The sequence below is a fragment of the Passer domesticus genome, chromosome 25, assembly GCF_036417665.1.
Source record: "Passer domesticus isolate bPasDom1 chromosome 25, bPasDom1.hap1, whole genome shotgun sequence".
NCBI classification, from domain to species: Eukaryota; Metazoa; Chordata; class Aves; order Passeriformes; family Passeridae; genus Passer; species Passer domesticus.
The window spans coordinates 2,037,973-2,053,485 of record NC_087498.1 but is presented as its reverse complement, the minus strand read 5'-3'; the positions used below and the strand labels follow the sequence as shown (position 1 = coordinate 2,053,485).

General features: G+C 54.4%; 2 protein-coding genes across 3 annotated transcripts in view; both read left to right on the top strand.

The window, feature by feature from the left end:
- The first annotated feature begins 3,327 nt into the window (after positions 1–3,327).
- LAMTOR5 (late endosomal/lysosomal adaptor, MAPK and MTOR activator 5) lies at positions 3,328–6,206 on the top strand. The gene is made up of 4 exons (XM_064399182.1): positions 3,328–3,423; positions 4,118–4,179; positions 5,015–5,132; positions 5,891–6,206. Exons 1-4 carry the CDS (start codon positions 3,389–3,391, stop codon positions 5,949–5,951), a joined length of 276 nt encoding a protein of 91 aa, XP_064255252.1. The 5' UTR covers positions 3,328–3,388; the 3' UTR covers positions 5,952–6,206.
- A 2,256-nt stretch (positions 6,207–8,462) lies between these two features.
- Positions 8,463–15,513, top strand: part of SLC16A4 (solute carrier family 16 member 4) — a 15,327-nt gene continuing 8,276 nt past the window's right edge. The window contains exons 1-6 of one of the 2 annotated variants that reach the window (XM_064399344.1): positions 8,463–8,692; positions 9,195–9,313; positions 10,501–10,633; positions 11,337–11,480; positions 12,584–12,745; positions 13,653–14,198. In XM_064399344.1, the coding sequence (XP_064255414.1) occupies positions 8,683–8,692; positions 9,195–9,313; positions 10,501–10,633; positions 11,337–11,480; positions 12,584–12,745; positions 13,653–14,198 (1,114 nt within the window). In that variant the 5' untranslated portion in view covers positions 8,463–8,682. Of the gene's footprint in view, positions 8,693–9,191; positions 9,314–10,500; positions 10,634–11,336; positions 11,481–12,583; positions 12,746–13,652; positions 14,199–15,513 lie in introns of both variants that reach the window. The other variant, XM_064399343.1, reaches the window with a different exon arrangement.

Below are 15,513 nucleotides of genomic sequence, written 5' to 3'. Positions count from 1 at the left end.
AGAGCTTACCATCCCCTAATATGAAAACCCACACCTTGCCATCCCCTTACATGAAACCCAGACCCACAAAATCAAAAAAAAAGAAAGAAAACAGAAAGCCAGAACCCAAGGTGTCCCCCGGGGAGTGAGGAGCAGGACACGGATCTGTCCCCGCTGCTCTGATCTAACGGCGTGTCCCCACCCCTTCCAGAGCCCCAGATTTACAGGAGAGTGGGTTTCCTTGTGGATGGAAGGGAAAAGACTACGGAATTTTAAATTTATTTCTTTTTAATAGTTTGATTTCCTGTGGGAATTGCCGCTGCTGTGAGGATGCTGTGGACAAAGTCATTCCCAGTTTGGGGACTGGGATGTCACAGATGGGTTTCCACAATGGGGGTGGTTCTTGTGATGCAGTAAAGCATGAATTTATAATGATTTATGGCAATTCATAATGATTTAGAATAATTTATAATGCTTTATAACAATTTATAATTATTTATCACTGTTATATAAAAATAAAACAGTTTATAATGATTTTTCTGCTGAAATTGTCCGGGTGGTTTGCAAAGGAGTAGGAGTGGTTGGGTCATGGCAGCTGAAAATGCAACAAGGCTCATCCCAGCTTGGTGTCAGGAAGGAGTTCAAGATGGATTTGAAGCGTGGGAAGCCATCAGGGTGAATTGTAGGAACCATCTTTGCAACAAGAATTTGCTCCAAAAAAAGAGTATTAAAAAAAAGTACCCCCCGCAAATTAAAATAAAGATAAATTATTGAAATAATAAACATATCAAAGTAATTATATTAATATATAATGTATAAGGGACACTATGAATTATAAAAAAATTAAAAATATTATATATTCTGTATTTTAATATTATATAAATACATAAAACTCTTGAAGTCCGGTGAAGAAGAGAGTAGATTAGAACAGAGAACTGAATATAAGGAAATTAGATTTAAAAAGAATTATAAGATAATGAGAATAGAATAGAATAATTAAATTATAGAATTATAGACTAGAGTAAAACATGGTTAGAGGAGGGAAGGGAAGGGAAGGGAAGGGAAGGGAAGGGAAGGGAAGGGAAGGGAAGGGAAGGGAAGGGAAGGGAAGGGAAGGGAAGGGAAGGGAAGGGAAGGGAAGGGAAGGGAAGGGAAGGGAAGGGAAGGGAAGGGAAGGGAAGGGAAGGGAAGGGAAGGGAAGGGAAGGGAAGGGAAGGGAAGGGAAGGGAAGGGAAGGGAAGGGAAGGGAAGGGAAGGGAAGGGAAGGGAAGGGAAGGGAAGGGAAGGGAAGGGAAGGGAAGGGAAGGGAAGGGAAGGGAAGGGAAGGGAAGGGAAGGACATTCCCCGGCTGTTTGGAAACCATCCATGTAACTATTTTAGGTATAGAATATTCAACCCAGGATATGGCACGTGTGGGTTTGTGACACCTCAGCTGTGACCAGGTCCTATCCCAGCCATGTCTTGGCCAGGTTCCATCCCAACCGTGCCCTGCTCCCATCCCAGCCCCATTCCCATTCCAGACCTGTCCCTGTCCCTGCCCCCGTGGGAGCTTTGCTCCTCTAGGGAGAACTTAAAAGGATATTCCCAGTGATATTTCCTATTTCCCAGAAGTTAATAGGATATTCCCTAGGATATTCCCTATTTCCTGTAAGTTAAAAGAATATTCCCAAGGATATTTCCTATTGCCAAGAAGTTAATAGGATATTCCCCAGGATATTTCCTATTTCCTGTAAGTTAAAAGGATATTCCCAAGGATATTTCCTATTTCCTAAAAGTTAAAAGGAGATTCCCTAGGACATTTCCTATTTTCTAGAAACTAAAAGGATATTCCCCGGGATATTTCCTATTTCCCAGAAGTTAAAAGCATATTCCCAAGGACATTTCCCACTTCCTAGAAACTAAAAGGATATTCCCAAGGATATAGCCTATTTCCTAGCAGTTAAAGGATATTCCCAAGGATATTTCTTGTAAATTAAAAGGATATTCCCAAGGATATTTCCTAGAAGCTAAAAGGATATTCCTAAAGGATGTTTCCTATTTCTTAGAAGTTAAAAAGATATTCCCTAGGATATTTCCTATCTCCTAGAAGTTAAAAGGATATTCCCTATGATATTTCCTATTTCCTAGAAGTTAAGAGGATATTTCCTGATCCGAATTTAAAAGGATTTTTCCTAGGACAAGAATTTTTTTTTTGGTGTTTGGTTTCTTTTTGTTGTGGTGGGAGAAAATAATTTGCAATATTATTTGCAAATTTTGGACATCTCTCCACCGGGAGATGTCCAAAAATTAAGCGAAACTCCCACATCTACGGCACTTTCTGCCTCCCCTTTCACTGTTCACGTTGTCTCATCGTTGATTTTTCCCGGATAAAATCGAGAGGGGCTGTGGGAGCTGAGGGGCAGCACCCAGGAGCCAAGAGCTGGGGGAGGGATTTGTGATCCCACCTCTGCACCACGGGGAACCCAGCAAAATTAAATTAAAATTAAAGCCCCACTTGAATTTCCTTCGGCTCTGCAAGCTGCGGGGAGGGAGGGGCGCAGCCGGAGGAGAAAATCGAGAAAAAAAATAAGGGAAAAACCCAAATATTGCAACTGCACCGCGGGCTCTGCGGGAAAACAACCAGGGGGGTGTGAAAAACGCCAATCACTTGTTTTTGAAATTTTAAAAGTTTAATAGTAATAAAATGGTTATAAAAATAGTAATATAATTAGAATAATAAAATTTGAACATTTGAGATTAGGACAATATGAGACAATAAAAACAAAGAGATATGGACGTCTGGGTACCTTTTTCTGGGCAACACAAGGCCGAAAAAGGACACCCGTTAACAGAGGATTAACCCTTAAAAACAATCGCCTGTTGCATATTCATACATCTCATGCATAAATTCCATTCAAATACAGGATTCTGTCTGGTCACTGTCAACTTCTTCCTCTCAATCCTCATGCCGTCTTCCAGTCTGAGCGAGGTGGGAAGAAGTTAGTTTTCTGCTGATAAGGGAGCAATAAATTCCCTTTCTCGGAAAGATTCAGGTGTCCTGTGGCTCCTACCTGGTGCGAGTCCTTTCTTAAACAAACACCTTGCATAGCATCGTTTCTATTTTAACATTGTGTTATAACCCGAACTATATTTAATGCACCGCTTAAGAAAATTAATATGACTTTCCAGCATCATACACTATTCATTTTAACACTTGCGGAGAGCCAATCACAAAACACACATTTTTCACGGGGGGGCGGGCTCGCTGCGGGCCCCCAGCCCCGGGCTGGGCGCGGGGGGCGCGGGGGGCGCGGGACCCCCGAACCGGGGCGGCCCGCCGAGCCGAGCGCGCCCCGAGCGCTTTTGGCCGCGCGGAGCCGCCGTCGCGGGGGTGACGTGGGCGGCTTTGCGGAAGTGGCGGCGAGGGGCGATGGAGGGGACGCTGGAGCAGCACCTGGAGGAGACGTGAGGGGACAGCGGGACAGGGGGACACGGGGGACAGGGAGGGACAGGGGGGATGTGGGGGACACGGGGGGTATGGGGGGACACGGGAGCATGGCAGGGCGGGGCGGATATGGGGGACGGGGTGACACAGGGAGGGTGTGGGGGGACACAGAGGGACACGAGGGGAAGGGGGGCACAGGGACACGGGGGGACACAGAGGATATGGGGGGACACAGAGGGACACGGGAGATGAGGGGACATGAGGGGAAGGGGGTGTACAGGGGCGTGGGGGGACACGGGGGGATTTGGGGGACATGAAGGGATGTGGGGGGCACGGGGGGGACAGGGGAGAATATGGGGGGACACCTGGGGGAACATGGGGGGACACGGGGACATGGGGGGACATGGGGACACAGGGGGACATGGAGGGGCACGGGGGGACACGGGACTCACTGGGGGTGTCCCCCACACGGGGAGATGGGGGGACACGGGCCGGGGGCTGAGGGGAGCCGGGTGTGTCCCGGCCGTGTCCCGGGTGCGTCCCGGGTGTGTCCCGGGTGTGTCCCGGGTGTGTCCCGGGTGTGTCCCGGGTGTGTCCCGGCCGTGTCCCGGGCGTGTCCCGGGCGTGTCCCGGGCGTGTCCCGGGTGTGTCCCGGGTGTGTCCCGGGTGTGTCCCGGGTGTGTCCCGGGCTCCCAGCGCCGCTGTCGCCCCCAGCATGAAGAGCCCGGCCGTGGTGGGCGTGCTGTGCACCGACTCGCAGGGGCTCAACCTGGGCTGTGAGTGAGGCAGCTCCCGCCCGGGGGCACCGGGGGGCACGGGGGGGCTCCTGGCACTGCCCGGTCCCTTCAGGGGTTCCCAGGGGTGGGGGGCTCCTGGCACTGCCCCACGGGGGGTTGGGGTGCCCCAGTCCTGCCCATTCCCCCTGAGGGGCTCCCCGGGATGGGGGTGGGGGCTCCAGCCCTGCCCTGCCCTGTCCCCACCCTCGGGTGTCCCCAGGGGCCACCAGCTGCCTGTGCCTGCCGGGGCCAGCTCTTCCTGACAGATTTGGGATCCTTGGTGGAGGGAGGGGAACCATTTGGGGAGACACTGAGTCAGCCCAGGGAGGGAGATGGAGCTGGGAGGGAAATGAACCAGGGGGGGAAATGGAGCTGGGAGGGAAATGAACCAGGGAGGGAAGTGAACCAGGGAGGTAAATGGGCCCAGACAGGACCAGGGAGGGAAATGGAGCTGGAGCAGGACCCGGGGGGAAGTGAACCAGGGAGGGAAATGGAGCTGGGAGGGAAATGAACCAGGGAGGGAAATGGAGGTGGGAGGGAAATGGGTCAGGGCAGAACCAGGGAGGGAAATGGAGCTGGAGCAGGACCAGGGGGGAAGTGAACCAGAGAAGGAAATGGAGCTGGGAGGGAAATGAACCAGGGAGGGAAATGGGCCCAGACAAGACCAGGGAGGGAAATGGAGCTGGAGCAGGACCCGGGAAGGAAATGGCCAGAGCAGGGGCAGGAAGGGAAATGAACCAGGGGGGAGATGGCCAGGGCAGCCCCCCCGGGCCGGGGGCAGTCCAGCCTGCCCAGGGCACTGCCCTGGCACAGGGGCTGTCCTGGCTCCCTGCAGGCAGGGGCACGCTGTCGGATGAGCACGCTGGCATCATCTCAGTGCTGGCCCAGCAGGCGGCCAAGCTGACCTCGGACCCCACGGACACGCCCGTGGTGTGCCTGGAGTCTGACAGCGGGTGAGGCCCCACTGCTGCTGCCCCCCTGCCCCCCCTGCCCCGGGGGGCCCCTGGAGCAGCCTGGGGGAGGCACTGCCACGGGCACGGCCACTGGAGATGGGCAGGGACAAGCAGGGGGGAGCCTTCAGCGGCTGGGGGGTACTGCAGCTCAGGGGCTCCTCCTCCCGTGGGGCCCCTGGGGGTGACACAGCCTGGGTCCCTGTGGGTGACAAATACTGAGATTCCTGTGGGTGGCAGAGCCTGGGGTTCCTGTGAGTGACAAATCCTGCGATTCCTGTAGATGACAAATCCTGGGGCCCCTCTGGATGACAAATCCTGGGGTCCCTGTGGGTGACAGAGCCAGTGGGGCAGCAGGGACACCTCCATCACTGCTCACAGAGTGGGGAGATGGAGCAGCTGAGGTCTGGGGTGGGGATGGGATGGGATGGGATGGGATGGGATGGGATGGGATGGGATGGGATGGGATGGGATGGGATGGGATGGGATGGGATGGGATGGGGATGGGGATGGGATGGGATGGGATGGGATGGGGATGGGGATGGGATGGGGATGGGGATGGGATGGGATGGGGATGGGATGGGGATGGGATGGGGATGGGATGGGGATGGGATGGGATGGGATGGGATGGGATGGGGATGGGGATGGGATGGGATGGGATGGGATGGGATGGGATGGGGATGGGGCTGCTCAGTGATTCCCCTGGCCACTGCCCACCCCCAGCTGCTGCTGCCCTCCCTCAGCCCTTTCTCCTGCTGCAGGAACATCATGATCCAGAAGCACGACAGCATCACCGTGGCAGTGCACAAGCTGCTGTCCTGAGCCCTGGGAGCAGCTCTGCTCCCGGCTCCTCCCTGCACTGCCACCTCCCCCTGGGGCTCCACACCTGGGCTGAAGGCTCCCCCTCCCTCTCACCAGCTCCTGGCAGCTCCCTGGCTCTCCAGCTCACGTTTCAGCCCTTGTGCTGCTGAGGGTGAAGCGTGGGCACACCCCCAGGCCCTGTAACAAGCAGACCCTCCCTGCTCTATTTGGGGGCCTCATTTGTTGGAGAAATCAATAAATGACCTGTGAAAAACCTTCCTGCCTCCTCTTTGCTGTGCCTGGGAGAGCTGGGCCTGGCAGGGTGGCTGCTCCCACTGCCTTCATGAGCATTTCTCTGCAGAGGGATTGGAGCTCGTGGAGGCTCCTCTGTAGGAAAGGCACAAAAGCTTTCCCAGGAATTTCTCCTAGGAAACACTTCGCCTCCTCAAGTTAAACATTCTGTGGGAGTTCCTGCTCACTGTGCCTTGGGCTGAAGTTCAGAGCTGGCCCTGCCAGGGCCCTGGGAGCTGTGAGGGATCTTGGCAATGTCCCCACACACCCAGGCCCCTCTTGCTTTGGAATCCAGGGAAACAATCCTGCAGAAAGGGGGGGAGCTGCTGCACCCCAGTGGATCCTGTGTGCTGGGGAGGGAGAAGGCACTGGGCTGCAGCTGCAGGAAGGGAAGGGGAAGGGAAGTTTCAGAGCAGAGCACAAGGGAAAACTTGGGTATCACTGTCACTGCTAGAAATGAAGGGATGGGACTATTTTCATGCTAAGAATGATTTATTGCTGAGATAAACATCAGTCTCAGAGGCTGTGAGGTTTCAGAGGAGCAAGCACTCAGCCATAGCTCAAGAGTAGCACAAGATGTATTGTTACAAGGCAATATAGAACTTTATAACCCAATAGAAAAGGCCACAGGATTTATTTGGTTTTTCTACCTATCCCCTTTATTTACTCCTGCTGCATTGTGGATACTTTTATCCAATGGCTTTTAACTCACAAGTTTTAATGTTTCTATTATAACTTCTAAACTCCCAGCCTGCTCTATACTGTTACATTACCTCATTATAAACCTTTCACCCTCTTATCAATACAGTTTCTCACTTAAGGCATATTTACTTACAACTACAGAAACATAAGTTTATTATTTTTCTGCTTAATATCTGTTTATTGTATTTTTACATCAATTTAAGCTTCTCCCAAGGCTGCAAATCAAATCTTTCAGTGGAAGTTTTTCCAGTTCCCACACCTGGGAATTCAGAGTCAGTGAAATGACACTGTCACTGCTCTGGCTTCACTCGGAGCAGCTCGTTGGGCAGTGACAGTCACAGCTCACAGGAGCAGCCCCTGCCCTGCCAGCCCCAAGTCCCTCCCAGCCCAGCCTTCCCCTGCACTGGAGCCCTGATCTCGGCTTGTCCCAGCTCTGTGCTGGCCCTGGGCACTGCTCCCCTCTCCTTCCATCCCACAGCAGCTGGAGCTGGGCATTCTGAGCTTCCCCCGGGCATCCACCAGCTCCGAGGGCAGGGGCTGCTGCCCCTCTGCCCTCCTGCAGACACTGCCAACCTGATCCTGCCGAAATAGAGCTCAGGGGACACCTTCAAACCCCCGCTGCAGGGACAGCTCCTGCACAGAGCCCTGGGCTGCCAGGAGGACACAGCTTTGGGATTCTGTGCCGAGGGACAGCAGAGAGCACCACTGTCCCCACCAGTGGGGTTTCTGTCACCCCAGGAAGGGCTGGGCTGGCAGGGCAGCAGGAGGCAGCAGGGAAAACACCCCAAGTGTGAGGACACGAGGCTTGACTCCATTTTGCTCAGAAGGCTGATTTATTATGTTATATATTATATTAAAATACTATATTAAAACTATACTGAAAGAACAGAGAGAGAAGATGATCAAAACGTTATAAAAGAATAGAATAGAATAGAATAGAATAGAATAGAATAGAATAGAATAGAATAGAATAGAATAGAATAGAATAGAATAGAATGCATAACAAAATCTTGTGACTGCTCACAGCCTTGACACAAGTGGCTGTGACTAGTCACTAATTAAAAACAATCCACATGGACTAATGGAAGATGCACTTGTTGCATTCCACAGCAGCACACAGTTATTGTTTACATTTCTTTCTTGAGGCTCTCAGCTCCTCAAGACGGGAAAAATCCTAACAGAGGATTTTTCATAAAATATCATAGCTACAGGGCTGCGCTCAGCCAGCAGCTGGGGCAGGTTTCCAGGGCAGGCAGGGCTGCAGAACTGCCCGTTTGCAGCCTGTCCCCGCAGGGATGCCCTCGCTGGGAGGGCCGGGGCAGGGCCAGGGCAGGGACAGCAGCAGCAGCCCGGGCCCGGCTCTGCGGGGCGGGACCCGCAGCTCTCCCCGGGATGAGAACTTTGCTCGCTCCCCCCCTTTTCCTTCCCAAAAGGATTTCTGCTCCGAACGCCCCGGGTTTCCTGTTCCCAGCTGGGCAAGGGGAGGGACTGCCGGCCCTGGGGCCGCAGGAGGAGGAGGAGGAGGAGGAGGAGGATGGGTCCGTCCCCCCAGCGCTTGCCAGGCTCCGTGTCCTGCCCAGCACCATCCTCACCGCCCGGGAATGAGCAGCAGGCGCTGGGCTGCCAGGCCAGGACGGGGGATTGAATCTCTGGGGCAGATGAGGAGGCTCTGAAGAGATTGAAGAGGCTCTGAAGAGATTGAAGAGGCTCTGAAGAGATTCCTCCTTGCTGTCGGCTGTCCCGGGGAGGATTTTCCAGCATGCAGGGCGGTAAGGAAGAGTCCCAGGATGGTCACCCCAGGTGCTGTAGGGTCCAGCTGCTCCCCCGGGCAGGATGCTGCCTCTGCCAGAGGCACGGGGTGGGTGGGAGGATGGAAGCAGAGGAAGCTGCAGTGGAAGAGCTGGCACAGAGCTCCGAGGGGGATGCAGGCAGCGACCCCCGGGCTCCTGGCACAGCCAGACCGCCAAAGCAGCACCAAGGCACTCGCCTGCCCTTAAAGCTGAAGTGGTTACAGTAATCTGGTGGGAATGAGAAAGAATATGAAACTGTTTCCAGACAGGAATGATTGGAATTGTCGGAGAGTCTGGTGGAAGCATCATCCAAATGAGTGCAGAGCGTGGTGTCTGCCCCAGGGGCTCCAGGGAATGGCTGGGAATGGTTGGGAATTGCTGGGAATGGCTGGGAAATGGTTGGGAAATGGTTGGGAAATGGTTGGGAATGGGAACAGGAGCACTGGAAGGTGTTCATGTGTCCTGACGCTCTCACCAGCAGGAGAAGGGAAGGAGGATGAAGAGCTGGAGGCTCCGGAGGCTCCATCCCCTGGGAAGAGCCGAGGCTCAGGAGCAGCGGGCAGAGGGTGGGCGTGGGGAGTGGTGTTTCACTTCTTCCTGGTAAGCAGGGAATGAACCAAACCCTCCCGGGGCTGGGGCAGGGGCAGGGGCAGGGGCAGGGGGATCTGCAGCCTCGCCCAGAGCACGGCACAGGCTGACCCCAGGGCACACCCCAGGGCACATCCCAGGACACACCCCAGGGCACACCCCAGCCACCCCAGGGCACTCCCCAGGGCACACCCCAGCCACCCCAGGGCACTCCCCAGCCACCCCATTCCCCGTGGAATGCCCCCTGCAAACACCTCAGTGATGGACAGGAGGGTCCCCTTGCCAGGATGACTTCTCCCTACTCAAACACATCACCACGGGGCTGTCAAACCCCAAAGGGGTGTCAAACCCCAAAGGGGTGTCCTGTCCCCTTGGCAAGGGCGTGACCCCACCTCGGGCAGTGAGGGGGGAGCCAGGCACTGCCTGGGAGCAGCACACGCTCTCCGGTGCTCTCTGGGAGGCCCTGGCACCTCAACACCACTTAAAGCCACTAATTCTCTGTGCCCCAGGCTTTATCTTCCCACCAGTGATGAATCAAGGAATTGTGAAGCTTGGAGAAGACCTTTAAGGTCGCTGAGTCCAACTGTAGAGAAGGCACCGTGCCCCAGGCTAGGAAAGCTTTCCTCCCTTCAAATCCACCCCGGGTAACTCAGTGCCAATCATTAACCACCTGCCACCAGGGAGACAACAGGAATTAAAATTCAGGACACAAACTGCCTGTCCTTTGCCCCTGTGGCAGAGAAATCCTGGGAAACTGCCCCAGTTAACGTCCATCCCTGCTGCCCTCATCCCCTCATCACCTCCCAGTGATCTCCAGGCTGATCCTTTTTGACCATTGCTGCAGAACTAAAAAGTAATTTCAGAGGTAAAAGCATCCTACAAGAGCTGAGCTCTAGGATGGGAGGGAAAGGGAAAGGGAAAGGGAAAGGGAAAGGGAAAGGGAAAGGGAAAGGGAAAGGGAAAGGGAAAGAAACTTTCTTCCTTTCCCTTGGAAAATCAGTTTGCAGAGTGTTTTCTGAGGGTCTGCTGAGACCAAACTGCAGCACAGGCACGACCAGCCCACCCTGCTGGCATTCCCCAGCACCAGGTCAAGTGTCCCCGTTTGTTTCTCCCACATCACCACAAAAGAAGCAGAAGGAAAAGCTTTTCCTCCCTCCTGACGCCCTGTGGCACCTCACCTCCACCCCCTCTCAACTCAGGTCAACGTGCTGGTGATGGGGATGCTCAAGACCTTTGGGATTTTCTTTGTGGCTTTCCGAGAGGAGATGGGGGGCTCTTCGGAGCAGCTCAGCTGGATCGGCTCCCTCATGTCCTCCCTGCGCTTCCTGGGAGGTGAGCTGCTGTCCCCAGGGCTGGGGCTGCTGCAGCCTGGCTGGCCCAGGCCACTGGGGCTGCTCTGTGCACCCAGTTCCCATCCCAGGCTGCTCCTAACTGGATGTGGCTGGCACCCACACGTGTCTGAGCAGGAGTGTGCTCTGAACATTGGGCCATTCAGATGGGATAGGGGGAGGAAATTGGAAATTGGGAAGAAATCTTTTCCTGTGAAAGTGGGGAAGCCCTGGCACAGGGTGCCCAGAGCAGTTGGGGCTGCCCCTGGATCCCTGAAGTGTCCAAGGCCAGGTTGGACAGGGATTGGAGCAGCCTGGGACAGTGGAAGGTGTCCCTGCCATGGCAGGGGTGGCACTGGGTGAGCTTTAAGGTCCCTTCCAACCCAAACCATTCTGGGATCCCCTGAACTTCACTGTAGGTTTACTGTAGAGCTCCAGAGCAAACAACACCTGTCCCATCTGTGGGATAACTTGGAGCTGCTGGGCACGGTGTGATTGAGGAAGGAGGCTCAGGAGAGCTGAACCTTTGGGCTTTGCCTCCTTCCCTGTCCACTCCCCGCGCTCAGGGTACAGCCAAAGCCTCTCTGCTGGACATTAACCCCTCCGCACCCCCTGCCACCTTCCCGGTGGTCCCAGCGGGGTCCCCGAGCCCTGCCAAGGCAGCTTTGCCCCGCTGGGCCTGAGCAGTGTCCCCGTTTGCCTTGCAGCCCCGCCGGTGGCCGTGCTGTGCCGGCGCCTGGGAGAGCGGCCCACCTCCGTGCTGGGGGCCGGGCTGGTGGCCGGGGGCTGCCTGCTCAGCACCCGGGCCACCAGCGTCCCCTTCCTCTGCTTCTCCATGGGCTTCCTGCTGGGTGAGATGGGCCTGCGGGGAAACCAGCTCCTTTAGCCTTGAACCTGGGGGAGGCTCTGCCGGGGTTCTGTTCAGCTGGGGAAGGGGAGCCTGAGGTGATCGGGGGCAGGATCCAAGGAAGGAGTGTGTCAGCTTCTTGGGATGGATCTCAGGGAAAGGTTCCTCCTTCCTGAGCACTGCTCAGGCTCCCCAGGGAATGGGCACAGCCCCGAGGCTGCCAGAGCTCCAGGAGAGCTTGGACAATGTTCCCAGGGATGCACAGGGTGGGATTTGGGGGTGTCTGTGCAGGGCAGGGGTTGGATGTGATCCTGGTGGGTCCCTTCCACCTCAGGATATCCTGTAATTCCATGAACCTTCAGTGCCAAAGCATCCCCAGCCCCTTTCTGTGAGACACTGTGTGAACTGCCAAAGCTTCATGCTCAGAATAAAACACCAGTTTCAACATCCCAGTCCCAACTAATTTCCATTTCATTCCTGGACCTACATGGATCAGACACCTCTGCCATGGGGCACCACGAGTCTCTCTATGGTGGGAGTCTCTTATTCTCATTTTTCCCCCTCCCTCAGGGATGGGCTTTGCCTGATGGGAGTTTCTCTGTGGTGGGAGCCTCTTATTCTCAATTTCCCCCTTCTCTCAGGGATGGTGTCTCTCTGTGGTGGGAGTCCCTCACTCCCATTTCCCTTTCCCCAGGGATGGGCTTTGCCTGCTGGAGCCCCTCACTCCCATTTCCCCCTTTCCCCAGGGATGGTCTTTGCCTGCTGGAGTCCCTCACTCCCATTTTCCCTTTCCCAGGGATGGGCTTTGCCTGCTGGAGTCCCTCACTCCCATTTCCTTTCCCTGGAGTCCCTCACTGTGATTTCCCTCTCCCAGGGATGGGCTTTGCCTGCTGGAGTCCCTCACTCCCATTTCCTTTCCCTGGAGTCCCTCACTGTCATTTCCCCCTTTCCCCAGGGATGGGCTTTGCCTGCTGGAGCCCCTCACTCCCATTTCCCTTTCCCCAGCGATGGGCTTTGCCTGCTGGAGCCCCTCACTGTCATTTCCCTTTCCCCAGGGATGGGCTTTGCCTGCTGGAGTCCCTCACTCCCATTTCCCCCTCTCCCCAGGGATGGGCTTTGCCTGCCTGTACCAGGCGGCCGCGGTGATGACGGCCCGGCGCTGCCGGGCTCGCCTGGCCTTCAGCAACGCCCTGGCCCGCTCGGGCATGGGGCTGACCTTCCTCATGGCTCCCTTCACTCAGCTCCTCATCGAGGCCTACGGCTGGCAAGGTGAGGGGGCACAGGGTGCCCAGAGCAGCTGGGGCTGCCCCTGGATCCCTGGCAGTGCCCAAGGCCAGGCTGGGCAGGGCTTGGAGCAGCCTGGGACAGTGAAGGTGTCCCTGCCATGGCAGGGGTGGGATGGATGGGCTTTGAGGTCCCTTCCAACCCAAACCCTTCTCCCAGGATATCTCTGAATACCCAGGACTCTCTGATCCAGGGAGGGAGGCACCATTATAATTTGGCATTTCTCTCTGGAAGGCATTCAGAGTTCCAAACTCCCTCCTCCAGTCTGGGCAGCTGCAAGGCAGAGAAGCATCTCCCATCGCAGCCATTCCCACTCCTGCCTCAGGGAGGCAAACGGGTTCCAGGCTGGGTCAGACCTCCAGGGGCAAAGTCCTTCCAAAGCTGCAGCTCAATCCTGTTCCTTCCGATTCATCAGCTCTGAGAGGGAATTTGGGGAGATCTGCAGGCTCTAAGAGGCTCTTAAAAATTCAACACTCCAAGGGAATAACTCTGCCACTTCTAGGATAGTTTGGGGACACCTTGTTAATTATTAAACACTTAATCACTCATTAAACTAAGAGTCAAAGCGCAGATCTCAAAAATCAAAACCAAAAATCCCTAATTTTACTGTAGTGATTCAAGACCATCTTGAAGGTGCATCATGACTTTAAATGAGGAAAAGCAAAACAGATCCCAGAGGAAGCTGTGAATTTGTTCTGTGCATCACAGCAAAATGAACTTCCAGCTAGAAAAACAGGAATAAAAATCCCTGTTTTGTTAACGCCTCCAGAAGGAGAAGGCAAACAGAGCTTTCTCCATGGTCAGTGAAAACCACACCCTGTTCTACAAGGGCCATTTCCTGCTGCTCCCCCCTTCCCAATCCTAGAACAAACCACCTTTTGCCTTCCCTCAGGTACTCTGCTGATTGTTGGAGGCATCATGCTGAACCTGGTGCCTTCCAGCATGCTGCTGTGGCCTGCCAGCCCCCGGCTGCCTCGGGAATCTGCCAAAAATCAGCACCGGGGGTCTTCAGGGGCAAAGAAGGATCCAGAAACTCCTGATGGATGTTTAGATGGAAGCACTCAGAGGGAATTACAGCTTCTCCGTGCACAGGAGGCTCCCACCACAGAGAAACTCGTGATGTCTCATGGCAGAGATGTCTCTGACCCAGCAAATCCATCTGCCTTGGGGAGGCAGCAGAAACCCAGCCCGGAGAGCTCCTGCTCAGAATCACCCCCCGAGGCCCAGAGCAGCCACCAGCCCCCTGCAGCCACCAAACAGGAACCTTCTCAGCCTCTCCTGGACTTCTCCCCGCTGAAGGATCCCGTTTTCTTCATCTTCACCTGGTCTTTCCTGTTCAGCCACTTGGCCTATTTCGTGCCCTTCTTCCACCTGGTGGCGAGAGCCAGGACGCTGGGCATGAGCAGCAGGGATGGCTCCTACCTCATCGCCGTGGCGGGTAGGCACAGGGGTCCTTGACACCCCCAGCTCGCAGGAAAACACCCCAATTCTGCCAAGAAATCCCCCAGATGTGTCCTGGCATGGATCCTCCTGCACAGGTTCAGCCCTGACCCCACCGGGTGCTGGGTGCTTCTCCCAGTGCCAGCTGGGTGATCCCACACCCACCCTGCTCCCAAAAACCCCAAATCTCCACTTAAAAGGTGCTCTCTGCCCACCACAATCCCTGCTGGGCTTAAACCCACAAGCCACCAGAATCCAGAGGTGCATCCAAAGCCCTCCAGTTTGATCCAAAAGGGAGAAATTCAATACTGGGGGAAAGCCCCCCACATTAATGTGGATCCAGGTGTTGGGATTGGCACATTCACCTCCAAGTGGGGAAAAACAAGGCACACTCCCCAAAACCCAAACCCATGCCCAGATCCAGGCATGTGGATTTGGCATAACTACCTCCAATGAGGAATAAACAAAGCACGCTCCCCAAAAACCAAACCCATGCCTGGCTTTAAGGCACACTCCCCAAAATCCAAACCCATCCCTGGTTATAAAGAACACTCCCCAAAAATCAAACCCATGCCTGGTCATAAGGCACACTCCCCAAAACCCAAACCCATGCCCAGATTCAGGCATCTGGATTTGGTGTATCTACCTCCAAGTGAGGAATAAAAAGTACACTCTCCAAAACTCAAACCTATGCCTGGTTTTAAGGCACACTCCCCAAAAACCAAATCCATGCCTGGTCATAAGGCACACTCCCCAAAACCCAAACCCATGTCTGGTTTTAAGGCACACTCCCCAAAATCCAAACCCACACCTGGCTTTAAGGCACACTCCCCAAAACCCAAACCCAGGCCTGGTTTTAAGCCAGGATTAACACTAAAGCCATGCTGGGGTAAGAAAGTGGCTCCAGCCTCAGTCAGCAGCAAATATTTTATTGTATAAAAATACATTTTATTTCTGCAGTGCTGGGGAATATTCAGCAGTGAGGGGCTGTTGAGGTGTTAGAATCCCCAGGAATCAATGGGATATTTGGGATTAGGAGGGGGAGGGACAGGGGTCAGTGGGGCACGAGCTCACTCGAGAGCTCCTGGATCTTTGCTTCATAAAAATGTACCAAGAAATGTAAAAAAAACAACTCTCAAAACCCAAACTCTCAAAACCCCAACAACTAAAGGCTGCTGAGCCTCTAAAATGTCTGGGTTTCTAGAAAAATGCCTGGGTTTTTGGAAAAATTAAATTTTAGAATTTAAATAGAAATAATTCTAGAAAAATTAAAATCTCAGCCACATTTTTCTTCTTAATATTCAGATTTTTCT